This window comes from Nicotiana attenuata, unplaced genomic scaffold (genome assembly GCF_001879085.1).
Source record: "Nicotiana attenuata strain UT unplaced genomic scaffold, NIATTr2, whole genome shotgun sequence".
In the NCBI taxonomy this organism is placed as follows: Eukaryota; Viridiplantae; Streptophyta; class Magnoliopsida; order Solanales; family Solanaceae; genus Nicotiana; species Nicotiana attenuata.
The window spans coordinates 204,450-223,112 of NW_017671784.1; the positions used below are offsets into that span (position 1 = coordinate 204,450).

The 18,663-nt window shown below is 40.3% G+C and overlaps 3 protein-coding genes across 3 annotated transcripts; 2 read left to right on the top strand and 1 right to left on the bottom strand.

The window, feature by feature from the left end:
• Window positions 1–526: 526 nt before the first annotated feature.
• Window positions 527–4,412, top strand: LOC109210197 (putative receptor-like protein kinase At3g47110). Its single transcript, XM_019373571.1, has 2 exons — window positions 527–3,358; window positions 3,714–4,412. The coding sequence occupies exon 1, from the start codon at window positions 659–661 to the stop codon at window positions 2,102–2,104; it is 1,446 nt and encodes a 481-aa protein (XP_019229116.1). The 5' UTR covers window positions 527–658; the 3' UTR covers window positions 2,105–3,358; window positions 3,714–4,412.
• On the top strand, window positions 2,183–4,134 carry LOC109210196 (putative receptor-like protein kinase At3g47110). Its single transcript, XM_019373570.1, has 4 exons — window positions 2,183–2,507; window positions 2,603–3,358; window positions 3,460–3,481; window positions 3,714–4,134. Exons 1-4 carry the CDS (start codon window positions 2,183–2,185, stop codon window positions 4,132–4,134), a joined length of 1,524 nt encoding a protein of 507 aa, XP_019229115.1.
• A 328-nt stretch (window positions 4,413–4,740) lies between the features above and the next one.
• On the bottom strand, window positions 4,741–7,185 carry LOC109210198 (pentatricopeptide repeat-containing protein At2g29760, chloroplastic-like). Its single transcript, XM_019373572.1, has one exon. It carries the CDS (start codon window positions 7,064–7,066, stop codon window positions 4,835–4,837), a length of 2,232 nt encoding a protein of 743 aa, XP_019229117.1. The 5' UTR covers window positions 7,067–7,185; the 3' UTR covers window positions 4,741–4,834.
• Window positions 7,186–18,663: the final 11,478 nt, after the last annotated feature.

Here is an 18,663-nt window from a genome sequence, read left to right on the forward strand (position 1 = left end):
CAATCCCTCCTCTACTTTCCCTTCCCCTTCTTCTCTATTTAGTAGTGCCGTAGAGATCAGGAAAGCTCACTTTCTTAAGTCATAATTCAAAGATCCACTGAATTCATTGGCTGCCATTCCTTGAACATAAAAAGGTGAGACAAACTATATAAGTGACTCTTTGTTGTTTTCCTTTCCTCTTAAAGAGAGAGACGTTTGACTACAAAGTCTACGATTGCAGACTACTTAAAGTCAATGGACATACTTTGACTCAAGGGTGGTACCATTTTTTATCCGCAAACCTCCAGCCTTATTTTTACTGCAGATTCGTTAAGGAAGTTCTTTTTCCTTCTCAGTGTCTTTCTCTTTTATTCAGTTTAAGTTGTATAAACCAACTAAACAATAGGTCACTTATAAGATAGTAACATGTAGTAAGTCGTTATGATAAACATTTATTGGTAACCTGAATAAAATGGTACTCCATTTAACCTAATATAATAGGTTAAATTACACATATAGTGAATAAGAATCTATACACTGATCCTATTTCAAACAATTTGGTACTCTTACGGAAGGCATAGTGAACTCATTATAAATTGCAGAATCAAATGCCACTCAGTCGTATCCCACCATCATTTCCTCTCCTTTTCACCTATCACCTAGCATTCCCAATTCCCTAATGGAGCTTCAAACTAGTTTTGTTCGTTTAAGCTCTCTCTTCTTTCTGTCATTCCATGCTATTCTCTTCATATTTCTATACTTATCTTTTCCACAGTATGCGTCAGCAAGCATACTTGGGAATCAGTCAGACAAACTTGCATTGCTTGAATTTAAGTCCAAAATAATTGAAGATCCTCAAGGACTCATGGATTCTTGGAATGCCACTCTCAATGTCTGTAAGTGGCCTGGTGTTACATGTGGCCATAAACATCAAAGGGTCATTTCTTTAAATCTCAATGGCCATAGATTGGCTGGCAGTATATCACCTAGCATTGGCAATCTTTCATTTCTCCGAATTCTTGATATGTCAGACAACTCCTTACATGGTATAATCCCTCCAGAAATTGGCCAATTGATCAGACTTCAAACCTTAAACTTAAGCTTCAACTTCATCGGAGGTGAAATTCCGTTAACCCTGTCTCGTTGTGTTAACATTGTTAACCTTGTTGTAGACCATAATAGCATTGAAGGACACATTCCTGATGAAGTTGGTTCATTGACAAAGCTGGAAATGTTATACCTCAAGAATAACAATTTCACAGGAAATGTTCCATCTTCTATTGGAAATCTTACATCTCTGAGAGAGCTTTACATTTCCTACAATGACTTGGTAGGTGAATTACCTGATACAATGGCCAATATGCGAAGCTTAACAAGTTTTGGTGCATCAGTCAACACTCTGTCTGGAGAGTTTCCCCCTGCACTTTGTAACCTTTCGTCTCTTATACACATAAGCTTGTCATTTAACAAGTTTAGAGGTAGTCTTAGACCAGATATTGGCCTTGCCTTCCCAAATCTTCAGAATCTGTATTTGGCCAACAATTACTTCACTGGTTCAATACCAGCTTCATTGTCCAATTGTTCAGATCTTCTGCGGATTGATATTCCTACGAACAATTTTACGGGAAATATACCATTGAGTTTTGGCAACCTCAAGAATCTGCTCTGGCTTAATGTTCGCAGTAACCAGCTTGGAAGTGGTGCACCTGATGATCTAAATTTCATGAATGCTTTGACCAGTTGCAGAAAGCTTGAGTTCCTGGACATTGCTGACAACAAATTTGGAGGTATTTTGCCTTACTCTATAACTAATCTCTCGACAACGTTGACAAAGCTACTGATTGGGAACAACAGGATAAGTGGAACCATACCTAGAGAGATCTCCAACCTTGTCAATTTGGATGTGCTTAACATCAAAGGAACTCTTATCAATGGTAGCATTCCTGATTCTATTGGAATGTTGTCAAACTTGAAAAATCTCCACATGGAATCAAATCAGTTGACAGGAAATATCCCCTCTTCCTTGGGAAACATCACAGGATTGATGCGCATTCATTTGCAGAACAATAGCTTGGAAGGAACCATACCTTCAAGTTTAGGAAATTGTACATCTCTCCAAACCTAAGACATTTCCCAGAATAGACTTATTGGTAGTGTATCAAAACAAGTCGTAGCACTCTCCTCCTTTTCGGTACTCCTTAACATGCTTTATAACTCTCTGAGTGGTCCCTTGCCTGTGGAAATAGGTAATCTGACCAATCTTGCTGCACTTGACATATCAAACAACAAATTATCTGGTGAAATTCCACACACACTGGACAGTTGTTCATCCCTTGAAGTACTCTTCATGCAAGGAAACCTCTTTGAAGGAACAATTCCTCCTCTGAATAATTTGAAAAACATTCTGTATCTTGATCTTTCCCGTAATAACTTGTCAGGCAACATTCCCAACAGTATTGCCCAGCATTTCTCTTTACAGAATCTCAACTTGTCATTTAACCATCTTGATGGAGAGGTGCCGGTTCAAGGTGTTTTTCTGATGCAAGAAGAGTTCAAATTATGGGAAATATAAATCTTTGTGGGAGAATCAAACAGCTGCATCTGCATCCATGACTCAACCAAGCAAATAAAAGACCGAAGAAGCACGTTGCCCTCATTATAGCACTGACTCTTTGTGCTATTGCTGCATGCTTAACTTTATTGCTGCTACTTCTACTTTGCTGCAAGCAAAAAGTGAAGCAGAGGCCTAGCTCAACATCTTCTGTTGGGGAAGGATACACAAGAGTTTCCTATGATGATCTCTTAAAATCAACTGGTGGGTTCTCTTCAAATAACTTGATAGGATCAGGAAGTTTTGGCTCTGTATACAGAGGAAGCCATTCTCAAGAAGGAACAATTATTGCAGTAAAGGTACTTAAACTTGACAAAAGGGGTGCTTCGAAAAGCTTTTTAGCTGAATGCGAAGCCTTGAGGAACATAAGGCACAGGAACCTGGTGAGGATCTTAACTGTTTGCTCAAGTATTAATTTTGATGGAAATGAATTCAAAGCTCTGGTTTATCCATTTATGGAAAATGGGAGCCTAGACGAGTGGTTACACCGGAAGGAGGGAGAGATGCCGCAGAAGAGATTGAGTATCTTACACAGATTAAACATCACAATAGATGTGGCTTCATCATTGCAGTATCTTCACAGTCAATGTCATACACCTATAGTTCACTGTGATCTTAAGCCAAGCAATGTTCTTCTGGATAGCAATCTGACTGCTCTTGTAAGCGATTTTGGTTTGGCAAGAATCCTGTCTGACTCAGGTCAAGAGGCTGAAGTAAATCAATTCAGCTCTGTTAGGATTAAAGGCACAATAGGTTATGCTGCTCCAGGTAAGAACTATATTTGACAACTTGCTCTATGTATTATCTGAACCCCTTTTATCTCCATAACATACTAACAATTTACTTGTGCTACTTTATACTTTGTTAAGAGACACCGGATCTCTACTTCCTGTTTTTGCGCTATTGTTACATACAACGTCTCTTCTATTAACATTGACAAGTCGTATTTTTTTTACGACCAGAATAATAAGCCTCAGCCTTTTGGAGTATTTGACATAACTAATAATTCCCTTATCAGAAAATTGATACGAGTGATCTGTATTGCTGAAGTATTTTCTTTAGAAATGTGTGGAATCTCTAATATAGCTACGAAACGCCTTCTCTGATACATCAAAATTTGCAGAATATGGCATGGGTGGTCTAGTATCAAGTCAAGGGATGTCTATAGCTTTGGGGTTCTTTTATTGGAGATTTTCACGGGGAGAAGACCAACCAGTGAACTATTTGAGGAGAATGAAAATCTTCACAGCTTTGTTAAGCATGCATTACCTGGTCAAGTGATGGATGTTGTGGATCAAACTGCTTTGTATGACAAAGAACCAGGGGATCTTACGGATATACTCAGCTGCAGAAGTGACTTCAGAAGTGAAATTGTTGAGTGCTTGGTTTCTATTCTTACCACTGGAGTTGCTTGTTCAGAGGAAGCTCCACTAGCCAGAACGAACATGGGGCGGGCTATTTTGGATCTCATTTCAATCAGAGACAAGTTAAGCAAAACTTTAGTTCATTCAAAGAAAGTGAAGAGCTCAAGAAAAGGTGAATAGTAATGTACTTCACAGTTTGTAACTGGACTTATTTCGCTTACTAGCCGCCTCCAACCTCCTCTTCCATGGGAAAAGAGATCCATCTGGGACAAAAGTACAATTTGACCTATGCTACTTTACCTTCTTTGGCACTTTCCTTTTCTTGTTTCACTTTTGCATCGACATGAATGTTATGCACTCAAGCAAGTTAATAATCATCCAATATTTGAAGGATTGAGGTAAACTTAGCATATGAAATAACCTTGATTGCTATTTATTACAGCTCCTATATTGGTGTCTCTAGTCTGCATCATGTTTCATCTACATGTTAATTACAATGCATCCCCAATCGTCTAAATGCCCTACCTGAGCTATTAGCTCCACAGGGAGGCAATATATTAAAAAATGAACATCACCTCACTCTACAGTTCACTATATAGTCAAGTCTAACACTCACCAGCAGGGGCAGATTTAGGGGGGGGGGGAAGGGGGTTCCGAACCCCCTTCGTTAAAAATTACACTGTATATACAAGGCAAAATCTGTTTTTTACCTCTAAATATTAAGTTTTGAATCCCCTTGATACAGCCCAAAAGTGTAGCTTAGTGGTCAAGGGGGTTCATATCCTTTGTAAGGTCATAGGTTCAATTCCCACTAGCTACAAACTTTTTAAACTTTTTTCTTTTTGAACCCCCTTAGCGGAGATCTTGCCTCCGCCAATGCTCACCAGTAGTCCTTACATGAGCAATTCCCCTCTTTAAAATGATGGAATCGGTAGCGATCCCTCAATAGTATTTCTCGATCATAAAGCTTGGAGAGAAGCTTGGCAACAGCGTGGCAGTCCCCACAAACACGTAGATTCTTCACGATACGAATTGGTTGAGATGGAGCCGCACTGATAAGTCCAAATGCCATAGCTAGCTTCTCACTGTGAAGATTTAGGGCTTGCTCCTGCATATCTTCTTCTTCAATAAGTTGCAGTACTTGAGACTTGTTGGAAATGTAACCTACAGACTTCAGTCTAGCTGCAATCTCATCCAATTTTGCATAGATTTTCTGCGACAGAGGGTGAGTATTATCTCCCACCATAAACTCATGAACAATACCATTGACCTCAATTGAGCTACAACCTGGTTCTTTCTTCAATCCACATTCTCTCATAAGCTTTCTTAACATAGAAACCTCGTCCCATTTCCCTGATTTTGCATAAATATTGGATAGAAGTATGTAGGCACCATGATTTTCAGGTTCCAACTCAACTAATTGATTACAAGCCCGTTCAGCTAGTTCAAGATTGCCGTGTAATCTACATGCCGCAAGCAGAGCACCCCAGACTGATGGACCAGGGGTTACTGGCATATTCCTTATCAGCTCCACAGCTTCTTCCAATTCACCTGCACGGCCAAGTATATCAACTAAGCAAGCGTAATGCTTCACTCCAGGCACAATTCCATAAACGGTCTCCATTTCGTTAAAAATTGCTCGCCCCTCCTCCACCAACCCGGAGTGGCTGCAAGCACATAATACATTTGTGAGTGTAACAGAATTAGGCTTGACCTTATGTTCTTGCATTTTCAAGAACAAACTTATTGCTTCCTTGCCACGCCCATGCATTGACAAGCCAGCAATCATAGCACTCCACACAAACACATCTCTCACGTTGACTGAATGGAACACCTCAAGTGCTTTCTCCACGTCCCCGCACTTGGAGTACATGTCGATCAGTGCAGTAGTGAGGTGACAATTTAATTTTTTTCCTTGCTTCTTTATATACACATGGATCCATCCACCTAAATCAATTGCACCCAACTGAGCACACGCAGATAGGGTACACACAAGCGTTACCTCATCAGGTTTTGCCTTCTTGATGAGCTGCAACTCGTTGAAAACAGCCAAAGCCTCCTTTGGTTTACCACTCTGCTCGTAAGCTGAGATAAGAGCATTCCAAGCAGCAATATCTTGGCTAGGCATGGTATTTAAAACATTTCTTGCTGCAACAAAATTTCCCGCCCTTGCATACCCAACAAGCATAGTTGTCCAAGAAACAATATCCTTCTCCCCCATCTTGTCAAACAATCTCTCAGCATCCTCAATGCTCCCACATTTCATATACATATCAATAATCGCATTATCTAAAATTAAGCTCTTCCTAATCCCGTTCCTCTCAATAAATGTGTGCACCCATCTACCAAACTCCAAATCCAACTCATTAATACAAGCAGACAAAAGTGCCATCATTGTCACATCATTAGGTTTCACATTCTCATCCTCCATCCTATGAAACAACTTCAACCCCTCACCGGCATAACCCTTTTCAGCAAAACCTAATATCATTGTATTCCAAGAAACAACATCCCTTGTCTGCATATTCTCAAAAACCAAGTAAGCCGCGTCCAAACATCCACAATCAGCATAAAAATGAATCAATGAATTAAGCACAAACAGATCAAGACCAAATCCTCCCTTCACTACCATTCCATGAAGTCCTTTCCCGAATCGAAAAGCTTTCATCTTGGCAGATGCTTTGATCACAAATGGGTAAGTAAATTTACTGGGAAAGTCACGACCGTCACAAAGCATATTAACAAATATGAAGAGACTTTGAATGGGGTCTTGCCTAGAAGAATAGGCACGAATTAGCGCATTCCAGGAGAAGAGATTTGGTTGAGGAATTTGATCAAACACTTTCTGGGCATAATTGAGACTGCAGAAATGCGATAGCGCCGAGGCTTCGATTAATTTGCTAGCTGAAAATGGGTCGAAGAAGAGCTCAATTCGGAGCATGCGGGCATGAATTTGTTTGAGCTGCTTGATGCTGTGACATTTATCAATGAGTAACACCAGTGGATGTTTCGCGAAGTAACGGTCGTTGGTGACAGTTATCGAATTTGGGTTCGGTTTTGGAAAGTGTTGGTGGCGTGGAAGGGGAAAGACTTGGGTGTAAGGAGTCGCCATAACTTCTTCGTCACTTCTTTTGGCTCCTAAATGAACTTTTTTAGGTATCTACTTTCTTCCTTGTCATATGAAAATAAAGATATTAGCGCATGCGGATGTTATAGCTTATAGGCACTTTACTTTTCTTCACATGTAAATCATACTCCAAACTTCATAAGAAGTTACCTATCGAATAAAAATTAACACAGTGTATACGGTTAAAATCGGGCCTATCCGATTCTACTATTTGATCGAGATCAGGCGGTTGCATCAAAGGTCGGCCCCGCAGTGGATCAGACCAAAACGCGATGATAAGGTATTGAGTTCGAGGATCCAGGTACCTGTCGAGATCGAGGTCAGTAGCGATCGAGACCAAATGAGGCAGACATCGAGCAAAGTACAATATAATAACAGAAAGGCGAGATATCCGTGACTGGTCGAAGATCATAGCGGAAATCTCGGAACAGATCAATTCAACGGCGGTTGTTTAGCTAATCATGGGATTTACTTTCGTAATTAGAATTGTACCATAGATAGGATTCCTCTACTATATAAAGAGGGTTCTAATCATCTTGTATCCATCTAACATTCACGCATATCAAAGCTTATGATACTTTCTGTCTGGCTTATATCCTTGTTCATCAGTTTGCTTATTTCTTAACTATTCAGGTACTGATCAGTTCAAGGGTACTCAAGCTCGAGGGCTGAATTACGTGTCAACACTGGTTTGCTTTATCTCATTGTCAATTTCTACTACTAATCTTTACATGCATCAATTGGTATTGGGTGGAATCACGTGTCCTTAAAACCACATTATAAGTTTAATTGTTATTCAATTTTAAGGGTAAACACATTGATAATTCAGATTAATTGCGAATTTTTCTTTAAGGAAACTTTGAATGTACACAAGCTTTCCATTAATATAGGGAGCATCGTGTTCAAACTTCAAATAAACAACCCAATAATCGAGAGGTTAATTCGGACTATAATATCACAAGTTCACAAGTTGCATCGCCTGCTGCCAAATTTATCCTTTCTACTCTTCCAAAATCATTTGAAAAAGGCAAATTGGAGATGTGTACATTCTAAATGAAACTTCTATTCTTAAAATCATTAACGTCACTGATGTGAGATATTCTTTTACGAAGCTTGCCGCTTTAGTGTTGTGGTTCTATAGGTCCGAATTTGGTGATCACGGTAACGGACACGTAAGACAAGAAATGGGGTCGACCACGATATAACGACTAAAGGTCGTTATCACAAAGGCTGATATCAAAAGCAGGCAGCCAAGATGAGAAAGTAACGGGAGTATAGGTCCATAAGTGGGCAAAAAGAATATTCCAAAGGAATATCCTTTATGCTTTACCTTTTAGGGTTTTCGGGGAATGCCTCTTATAAATAGGAAGAGATAGGAAAGAAAGGGGGATCTTCTTCTTCTTTTTCGGAACTTGGAGAAAGAAAATACATTGTAAGAGTTGACAGCGAAGAATATCCAAGAGTTGTCTTATTGGTCGGTAATATTATTGAAGCATAAGTTGTTCTATCTTGATCTATAAACCGAGAAATTCCACATCATCCCAACTTCATATTTATCCACGTCGCAGATAAAGAAAAGGGACATTCCAATCATATGATAGTTGGGTGACAGATCCCTTTTCATCACCTTTTGTTGTTATTGCTTACATTTATTGCATATTCACACCATTACATTTATTGTCAATCATAGTGTATCAAATCTGTTACTTGGTCATATTCTATTTTATCCGGTCTAGAATTTATTAAGTTCAAGTAAAACTCACCTCCTTTAACTCATCATTAATTGGTTTAGCTATCATTTGCTCAAACAATTTGGCGCCTTCTGTGGGGAGGTTTTAGTTGAAAATTTAGTTCCTTCTAGATCCAAAAAAAACAGCCATCTTTTCTTCGTTTGTGCGAACTGACGATGACAAGAAAAGGAGATGTAAGGCTGAAAGCAATAGCAGGCGTCACTACCAACATTTTGAACAGCATCAATAAAGATGACAGGGAAGATAACGAGAATGTAACACCAAACGCTACACCCATGCGCAGTGCTTCACCTCCCCCTCATGAAAGTGTAACAGCTTCACGCGAAAGGGGAGCTTCCACGTCTACAGCTGAAGAAGCACCACCAGCAGTGAAAAAATTACTGGAAGAGTGGCTGACAAGCACTCTAAACAACATACTCGACAAACCCGTTCAAAGGGAGAGCAGAAACACCACGCAAACAGATACCACAACGATCACTGGCGAGCAGCCCGTCCCTCAAACAGGTAACACTTACACCACTGTTGATGCAAGTAATGATGCACTCGCAGCCATTCTGAAGAAAATGGAAGAAATGGAAAACGAAACAAGGCACTCTGCGACCAGATAAGGGAGCATCAAGAAAGGGTCGATAAGATTCCAGGCGCCCCAAAGTTACTACCAAAACGAGACGTTGGTCGGTTCGTCGAACAACCGTACATCGAGGAAGCGGCTCCACATGCCATTCCTGAAACCTTCAAAATGCCATTGTACCTGAAGATATACGATGGTACTACAGTCCCCGAAGATCATATCATCCATTACGTCACAGCGGTAAAGGGCAACGACCTTTCGAAGGAGCAAGTACCGTCAGTGCTACTGAAAAAGTTCGGCAAAATCTTAACGGGGGGAGCCTTAACTTGGTATTCATAACTGTCGGCGCGGTTAATAGCGACGTTCGAGGAAATGGCCGACAAGTTCGTCACCGCCCATGCAGGGGCTAAAAAGGCGGAGGCTAGGGTGAACGATATACTCGCCGTTAGGCAGTCTCCTAGCGAGGGACTCAGGGACTTCCTCGCCCGGTTTAACAGAGTGAGAATGAGACTGCCAAATGTATCAGAAGGGATGGCGGTGTGAGCACGTGTTTTTGCCATATATGAATTATTCCCAAAAAATTCAAATAAAATAATTTTTCTTTCATTATTTTACACTTTTGTGAATTTTTGTTATTTTCTATTAATTGTTTGCATTTTATTTGTACATTTTTATTCATATGAAAAATATAAAATATACACATGACATTTGCATTTAGGATCTAATTTCATATTTTAGTATTATTTAGTGGTTAAGTTGTTTTTAGAACAAAATTTAAAGAAAATAATAAAAATAGTCCATTTTTGCATTTTTTAATTGTTAATTGTTGAATTTGTAATGGGTTTGCTTTTAAATACGATTTAATAGATTTTTAGGAATTAATTAGTTTAATTTTGGAAACAAATTAGGTCTTTGATTTTGCATTTTAATAAAATTAGAAAAACATAAAAATACAAAAATGAAAACAAATAATAAGTAAATAAAATACAAAAAGAAAAGAAGAAAAAACAATAAAAGGAATTGAAAAATGAAATAAAGAAGTAGTAGGCCGGTTGGTTTTGGGCTGTCTCTCAATCAGCCCAAATCAAAATCCCTCAAGACCCAGGTCAAATTAGCCCAAACCCAAATCACCCGGTCCATCCCTTTTAATCCGAAACGAGGCCGTTTGGCATCGATCAATCCAGGCCGTCCATCCTCTTTAATCCAACGGCCCCCAATTGATCCAGATTTTACATAAAAATGTCCAAATATTTCCCAAACCCTAGAGACCAAACTCGTCTTCATCGTACCCTGTTCCTCCGTCGCCCTTCTCCGCCTTACGCCGCCGCCGGAAATCGCCTCACGACGGCAGCCGGTCTCCGTTCCCGTCCAAAATAACACCCTAGAATACCCTCGCTCCCCTCTTCCCAAATACAACCTTGTTTTCTTTCAAATCCCGACCAAAACCCCCAAATCTACCAAACCCTAGGCGCCGCCACCACCGTGCACGGCGGCGCCGGCTCCAAACAACCCCAATATAACACCACAGCCTTCCCTGACTTCCCTCATACCCAATATCCAACCAGATTCCTTTGAACATCATTAAAACAGCTCGATTTTTTTTATCAATGACGGCAAAACCTTAGAAGTCCAATCGTTCGAGTCTGTCCCAGCTTCCTTAGGCCCAAGTTTGGTTTGAGACGCGAAATAATGTGTTCGTTTGTTCTTGGCAAAGAACAAATGTTCACATCATTCCGGGCTTCAAATCGGGGTCCTGTGTGATTTAATCTTCTACAATGTAAGTTTCTCTGTTCTTTGTTTGTTTAACTTGATTTTTTTTATGTTTGAATGCTTAGGTGTTAGTTTAATTTTTGATTTGTTTAAGCATTTAATTGTTGGATATTCTGTTAACTTCTGCTTTGATTTTTGATGTGTTCGTCTTCAGTAATAATTGGTTCATTAATATTGGTTGTGATTAGAGTCTTTAAAATTAGGGTTAATCATGTTTAAGTTTTGCCGGTTGTCCTAAGTTCGTTCTATTAGTTTAATTCTGAGTTTTAAAACAGTAGTTGTTCAGTATTAGATTATTTTGATGCATGATTGGTAATTGTTCTTTAAATCAGTGTTCTCAAAAGTAAGTAGGCTTAGGTGATTGGATATAGTTGAATAAATTAGTCTTTAGTCGAATTTTAATTAGGACAAGGAGGGGCTGGGGGTTTAGTTAGGATAGCTCAGTAATTTTGGATCAAATAAAGGGGTAATTTAGGAATTATAGGGTAAAGAATCTTGTAGTTGTTACCTGAACCTTCTAGAAGCTTCTAGTAAGGGATCAAATAGTAAATAATAAGGTATAACTTAGAGAACAAGCAAACAATTGAGGGGCTAATTCATAAAATCAGAAATCTGAGAGAGTTTTCGAATTTTGCCTATAAAAGGCAGCATATCTGCTCTATTTCAAGTTTTGGAGCTCTGAAAAATTCCCCCCACTCTCACAAGCATTCATCAGCTCAAATTTGAATTTTAAATTCAAAAACTCCTCTTAGATCTTAGTTTCCTCCAAAAACCAAAAAAAATTAAAAAAAAAACAACAGAAAACTCCAAAATATACTGTTGCAATGAGATTTCTAGATTGATTGCAAGTTTAGCTGTTTAATCTGAGTTCCTAGTGTACCTGGATTCAATGTCAAGTCATTTGGGGTTTATTCAAGCTATTGTTGGGTGTTTTTAGCTGCTGAAATTTCAGAAGGTTTCCTGGGTTTAATGTCGAGTTCATTTGGGTTATTCTAGTTGGTTTGGGTTTATTCAAATTTGTTTGGTTGATTGCTGGATTTGATACTATTTCCCGGGCTGTTGAATCAATTTCTGGGCTGCTGTTTGATCATTTGTTAGTTACTGCTGCTGACCTTTTCCTTCTTCTTATTCGATTCATATTCCAGGTATATCCTTGGCCTCCAGTAGTATGTAATGGCTGAAACAGCATGTTTGAAGATAAATAATAGACCCTGGATCGTTACTTCATGAATTTCCTGTTGTTTTTATTTAATTTAGATGTATAACGTGATTGACTGATTTAAATACTATTTTGTTTGTAGCAATAAGACATTGGATCGATTTGTAATTGGACTCTTTGGAATTTCCTTTTGTTCGTTAGTTGTAGCTTAGTCTATTTCATATTTTAATTCTACGCTAGTTTAGGGATCTGAAGTACTGATGAGAAGCAAGTTTAAAATTGAACATGTGTTATTTCGATTCCTATGAAATAGGTAGGATTATTAATTTGGATGCCAGGTTTGAGTTAAATTTCCAGTAGGAATGTGAAATCTAGTAAATAGGCTAACAATTTTATGCTTTAGTGTTAATCCTGTCGATTTGGTTCAGAAAAAGAAAAGAAAATAACACCTCAATATAGTAAGGCTCCTTGATTTGATGTTGGCTGTTTTAGTTTGTCATTAAATTTCAGAACACTTTAGTATAAGTAAGACCGGTATCCAAATATGAAATTTGAATTAAAACGGGCAAATGTTTGATTTGGACGGATTCTGACTGTCCGTTTGCTTATAATCGTTAGTTTCATTTGCTTTGGGCTCTAGCATAAGGCCAGAGTACTCAGCAATTGGCCTAAGAGCAATTTGAGATCCTTTGGATCAACGCTTGGAATTTCATTCCCAAATTAGGCCTGTAATCATGGCCCAGCTTCAAGTGGTCTGTTTAAGTAAAGCTGAAGTAAATCGCCCGCGTCATGGGGTGGTTTTGAAATTAACAATGCTAATTAATTAGGCCCCTTTTGGAGACAATACTTAATAGAAAAATCATAGTTCTTTTAGGTCGACTTTAAAATAAATGAGGTGCGCCGCGCCAAATAAAATCACAAATAGCGTGGCCCTCTTAACTGTTTTCTATAAAAATATCTAGACCTCGAGATGGACCGTTTAGCGAATTTCTCGGCCTTCTCCAAGGATAATAACGCGATAGTCTCTTTAGGCACGCAATTTAAATAATTTTACCTTCCTAAATACGGGTGCACATTTATGTGACCCAAATCCAAATCCCAACGAAGTCGAAATGTGTCGAAAATCGCGGGTGCATTTATGTGACGCGGTTCGAGACGTGTTTTCACGACGTTGCAGTTCTCTTAAAATAATAATAATGAAAGCGGTTCAAAGTTAAAAAGCACATAAGCTAAAACATGTTTTGAAATCAGATAAATAAGCCGAATATGACAGTTGAGCGATCGTGCTAGAACCACGGAACCCGGGAATGCCTAACACCTTCTCCCGGGTTAACAGAATTCCTTACTCGGATTTCTAGTTTGCGGACTGTTAACAGAGTCATAATTTCCTCGGTTCGGGATTCAACCGGTGACTTGGGACACCATTAATCTCCCAAGTGGCGACTCTGAAATCTTAATAAATCCCGTTCCGATTGTCCTTTAAGTGGAAACACTCCTTTATGCCCTTGCGGGTGTAGTAAAAAAGGATGTGTGACAGCTCTGGCGACTCTGTTGGGGACACAGACCCAGAACTTCGGTTCAGGGTTTAAGAATTTGAGCTTAGAATAATTGTTATGTTTGGCTTTATCTGATTTTCCTACATGTTTCATGCTAAATGTGCTAAATGCTTTACCACTTTGATATTATTTGAATTGTATGTATAAACTGTGCCAAAACCCTTCTCTTCTCACCTCCGGGGATGTGCTTACTGGTTGAGACTCCCTATTCTGTTAGTGTCATGCCTTGAAATAAGAAAGAGGCCGGACAAGTTACTAAGCCGGACGATCCCGCGGGTCCCCGGTACGTAGCCCCCTCCTCGACTCGAGTTGTCCGCTCGGGTACACAGTCTAGAACACATACCTAGGTTTTGAACCTAGAATAACTTGACTTCATGCCGGATCCCTAGTAGGAACGCTTATTTGCATCACGTGCATTTGCCGTAGGGGACTCAACACAGGGGTTGGGTCCGTCTAGGACAGGTAACCTGAAATGAAAAAGACCATCTTGATGCATCTTACGTGTTGCATATGCATCTATTTGTCTCGGACTTGCATACTGACCGGCTTTGGAGTATTTGGGAAAATTGAAATAAAGAGGAGAGAAATAGCAGTGTAGAAAGTCAATTATGTCAGAATAGTGTCGAAACTCTGCCGGATTTTTGAGAAAAATGAAAGGAAAATAAAAGTTTTTTTTAGTTTGTTTTGTTTGCCAATGGAAAAGAAGAACAAAAAAGAGTTGTATTTTCAAATTAGTTTGTTTATTTGCCACTGAAAAAGAAAATATAAAAAAGAATCTTGCATTCAGAAATAGTGTATTTGCCAACAAAAACAAAAAGAGTTTTGTTTTAAAAAATAGTTAGTTTTATTTGCCCGAACTACGCAGGTTTGATTCTCACCGGATGTGAGATACGTAGGCAACCCTCATCGGGTCCAACCTCCCCTTTTTCAAAAATAGCCAAAAATGCCAAAAATTTTAATTTCGTCATGAATAAGTCGGGTGCCGCCATTCTTGTTTAAAATAAGCCGAATGTCCCCAAAAAGGGCGCCGGAAGGCTGGTTTTGCAAGAACAGCCACCCTGAGTCAATTTCAACGGTTAGCAGGCACAACCTTAAAATCTTCTCCCCGAAGTGCTGAAAGGCCGTAACTGCAAATCCGGCCGTTTGTTTTAAAATTGGAGATTTGAACAAAAATAGTGTCATTTTTTTGTTTTTCCTTTTAGGTCAAAATAAGTGAATCACCTTAATAAATGTGCAGGATGAGCACGGTTCAAAATAAGGGGAACTTGCATATAGGCCCGCGGCGATACCGAACGATGTCCCGCGGGCACCAGGAGCTTTAATGTATTCATGATTGTCCTTTGAGTCTGTATTTCCTTTTCTAGAGTTTGTCATTTGAGTCTGTATTTCCTTTTCTACTGGAGTCTGTATTTCCTTTTCGTTAAAAGTCAGTCAGTTGATTGAGTCTGTATTTTCGTTCAAAGTAGAATAGGGATGGTGGAGTTTGTAGTTCTTTTCTGCATTGGAGTCTGTTAGTTGTTTAAATCTGTCAGCTTTGAGTCTTTGTAATAGACGTATTTGCTATCAATAAAATTGGAAATCCCAAAAAAATATTTTGCTTCTACTTTACATCTATTCTTCACGAACTACGCTCGGTCTGATTCATGCGGGGTCATGATACGTAGGCAATCTCCATAGGATTCGACCGTAACCAAATAAACTAGGAAAATAAGAAAAAAATGCAAAAGAGGGAGCGGCAAGAAACAATGGAAAAAAAACAAAAAGGAAATGGCACATAGAAATGAGGAAAAGCCGGGATGACGCATGCAACCAAGCAAAGGCATAATAGAAATGGTTAACTGCTTAGGTGCATTCATTCCCCAATGTGCGGTCGTTTATCTGTTAATGCTCTAACCGCTAACAAAGTTGTTGTTGATGAGTCCAGGCAAGTGGTTAAGTTGACTGGCATTCTGGCAACCCATCCCTACAACACCCGCTCTAAGGATAAGTCAAACATGGTCAACCAGGAATTAGAAGCAAGCATTGTCGATCCGTCTAGGGAGGAGGAAGTAGTGGACGTTAATGCAATGAAGGAGGAGATGTATAAATTGAAGCAACAAATGGCCGAGATGTACCAGGCCTAGTCAAAGGGACATCCACTACCAGCCTATCCTGCTAACCCCGCCTACCTCCCACCACTAGCTCAGCCTCAAGATCCTCTCACAGTGAACTCATCTCCGGCTTTCCCTACTTACCAGCAGTATTACGGAACCACCTCTCAAACAACACCACCTCCACTACCCAAACAAATTCCATGCCCTCCACCACCAACTACTCATGTGTTTGTGGCTCCCCCACCTGTCGCATTACATAGGTCTTCTAGCGAACCTTTGTTCCAAACCCATGATTACCAATATTACCCACCCGAAGCCACTTTCAAACCACCAGAACCATGCTCTTACACTCCCCGTCTTGATCTCTCAGCTGAAGAAGCAAAGCCTCCCAAAAACCCTGAGCAAGAGGAAATGATACGCAAGGTTAAGAGCCTAGAGCAGTCATTCAGAAATATGCAGGGTCTCGGAGGCCAAGTCAGTGTGGCCTACAAGGATTTGTGCTTGTTTCCCGATGTCCAGTTACCGGCAGGATTCAAGTTACCCAAGTTTGACTTATATGATGGACATGGTAATCCGGTGGCCCATTTAAGGGGGTTCTGCAGCAAAATGAGGGGAGCTGGGGTAAGGGACGAGTTATTGATGGCTTACTTCAGTCAGAGTCTAAGTGGAGCAGCCTTGGAGTGGTACACACGACAGGATCATGCTCGATAGTACACTTGGGACGATCTGGCCCAAGCATTTGCATGTCATTTTCAGTACAATCTTGAAATCGTACCGGACCGTCTGTCACTGACTAAAATTGACAAAAATCTCGGAGAAAGCTTCAGAGAATACGGTTTCCGATGGAGAGAGCAGGCGGTAAGAGTCGATCCTCCAATGAAAGAGAGCGAGATGGTTGATTATTTCCTACAGGCTTTGGAGCCCACCTACTATGGTCACCTGGTGTCAGCAGTGGGAAAATCTTTTAACGAGGTAGTAAAAATGGGAAGTATGGTGGAAGAGGGTCTCAAGTCTAACAAGATTATGAGCTATTCGGCGATCAAGGCAACTACCCAGGCTATTCAGAGCGGCACTGGAGGGGTATTGGGAAAGAAAAAGAAAGAAGATGTTGCAGTAGTGAAATCGAGAGCTTGGTCCAGGGTCCATCACCATATTATCACCAACCTCGCCCTCATCCCCAAACCTACCCACACATCTCATATAGCCCACCGCAGCACTACTACCCACCTCCTGTCCCCAATTTTTCTGTCCACCATGCCCAAACATACCCCCAACCTCCTACCCATGCGCAATGGCGCGCACCCACCCCACAAAATACTTACCCAGCTCAAAGCACCTACCCACCCCCAAGAACCAACAGAAATCCCACTGGAACCGATTTTCGACCTAACCCTGCATTTAAGAATGATAGGCTGCAAAAGAAGAAGACTTTCACTCCATTAGGTGAATCTTACACTAGCTTATACCACAGATTGAGACAGTTGGGCATGTTGAGTCCGCTTGAATCCAAATTGCCAAACCCTCCCCCAAGGAATCTGGACCACTCTGTGAGTTGCGAGTATTGCTCAGGTGCTCCGGGACATAACACAGAAAAATGCTGGCACTTGAAAACGGCCATCCAAGAGCTCATTGACACCCGCCAAATTGAAGTGCAAGCCCCAGAAACGCCTAACATCACTCAAAATCCATTGCCAACCCATCACGAGACCTATATGATTGAGCTAGTCCAAAAGGGAGAGCATAAGAAGCCGTCACAAACCGTAATGATGATTAGGGCTAGTGAGGATAGATCAAATGAGAAACTAACAAAGGGGAGAGCATTGATCAAGGTAGAAGAGACAGTTAGCAAACCAGTTGTGGTGGTAAAGAAGGAGCTTTTGAGCAGTGTTGCAGAAAAACAAGAACCAGCTAAAGTGGTAGTGTCGGGGGCAGCTGTCAAGCCCGTTGTGATTGTAAAAGGGGCTCGCACAGAGCCGGTTGTCATCAAGCCAGTGACTCAGTTACCAGTAATCAGTGAAAAGGTCGTCCCATGGAATTACGGCCGAGTGACAGTGACGTATAAAGGGAAGGAAGTTAAGGAAGAAGTTTGTGAAACCCATGGGCTGACTCGCTCAGGAAGATGCTTTGCTCCTGACGAGCTGAGAAAAGCTAAAATCACCAAAGATAATCCAGTACCAGTAAAGAAAGCTGTAACTGAAGAAGAGGCAGAAGAATTCTTGAAGAAGATGAAGGCACAAGATTATTCCATTGTAGAACAGTTGAGAAAGACCTCGGCACAAAACTCATTGCTATCGTTATTAATCCATTCAGATGAGCACCACCAGGCATTGATGAAAATTTTGAATGAAGCCCATGTTTCTGATAAGATTTCTGTGAACCATCTAGAGAAAATAGCAAACAAGATTTTTGAAGTCAATAGGGTTACGTTTTCTGATGATGAGCTGCCTTTGGAAGGCACTGAGCATAATAGAGCACTCTACCTCACGGTGAAATGTGAAGACTCTATGGTCACTCGGGTGCTGGTTGATAACGGGTCCAGTGCAAACATCTGCCCTCTTTCCACCCTGGAAAAGTTGAAGGTGGACAGTGAGAGAATCCACAAGAATAGTATTTGCGTGCGAGGATTTGATGGAGGAGGAAAGGACACAGTTGGGGATATAGTGTTGGAACTGACGATAGGTC

What these genes read in the sequence shown, in the direction of transcription:
- LOC109210196 (XM_019373570.1), top strand. Translation starts at nt 2,183, where the DNA reads ATGCTTTATAACTCTCTGAGTGGTCCCTTGCCTGTGGAAATAGGTAAT. An exon ending in TGGAGAGGTGCCGGTTCAAG is followed by an intron (nt 2,508 to 2,602) that starts GTGTTTTTCTGA and finishes GACTCAACCAAG; the next exon opens with CAAATAAAAGACCGAAGAAG. An exon ending in AATAGGTTATGCTGCTCCAG is followed by an intron (nt 3,359 to 3,459) that starts GTAAGAACTATA and finishes TACTTTGTTAAG; the next exon opens with AGACACCGGATCTCTACTTC.
- LOC109210198 (XM_019373572.1), bottom strand. Translation starts at nt 7,066, where the DNA reads ATGGCGACTCCTTACACCCAAGTCTTTCCCCTTCCACGCCACCAACAC.
- LOC109210197 (XM_019373571.1), top strand. Translation starts at nt 659, where the DNA reads ATGGAGCTTCAAACTAGTTTTGTTCGTTTAAGCTCTCTCTTCTTTCTG.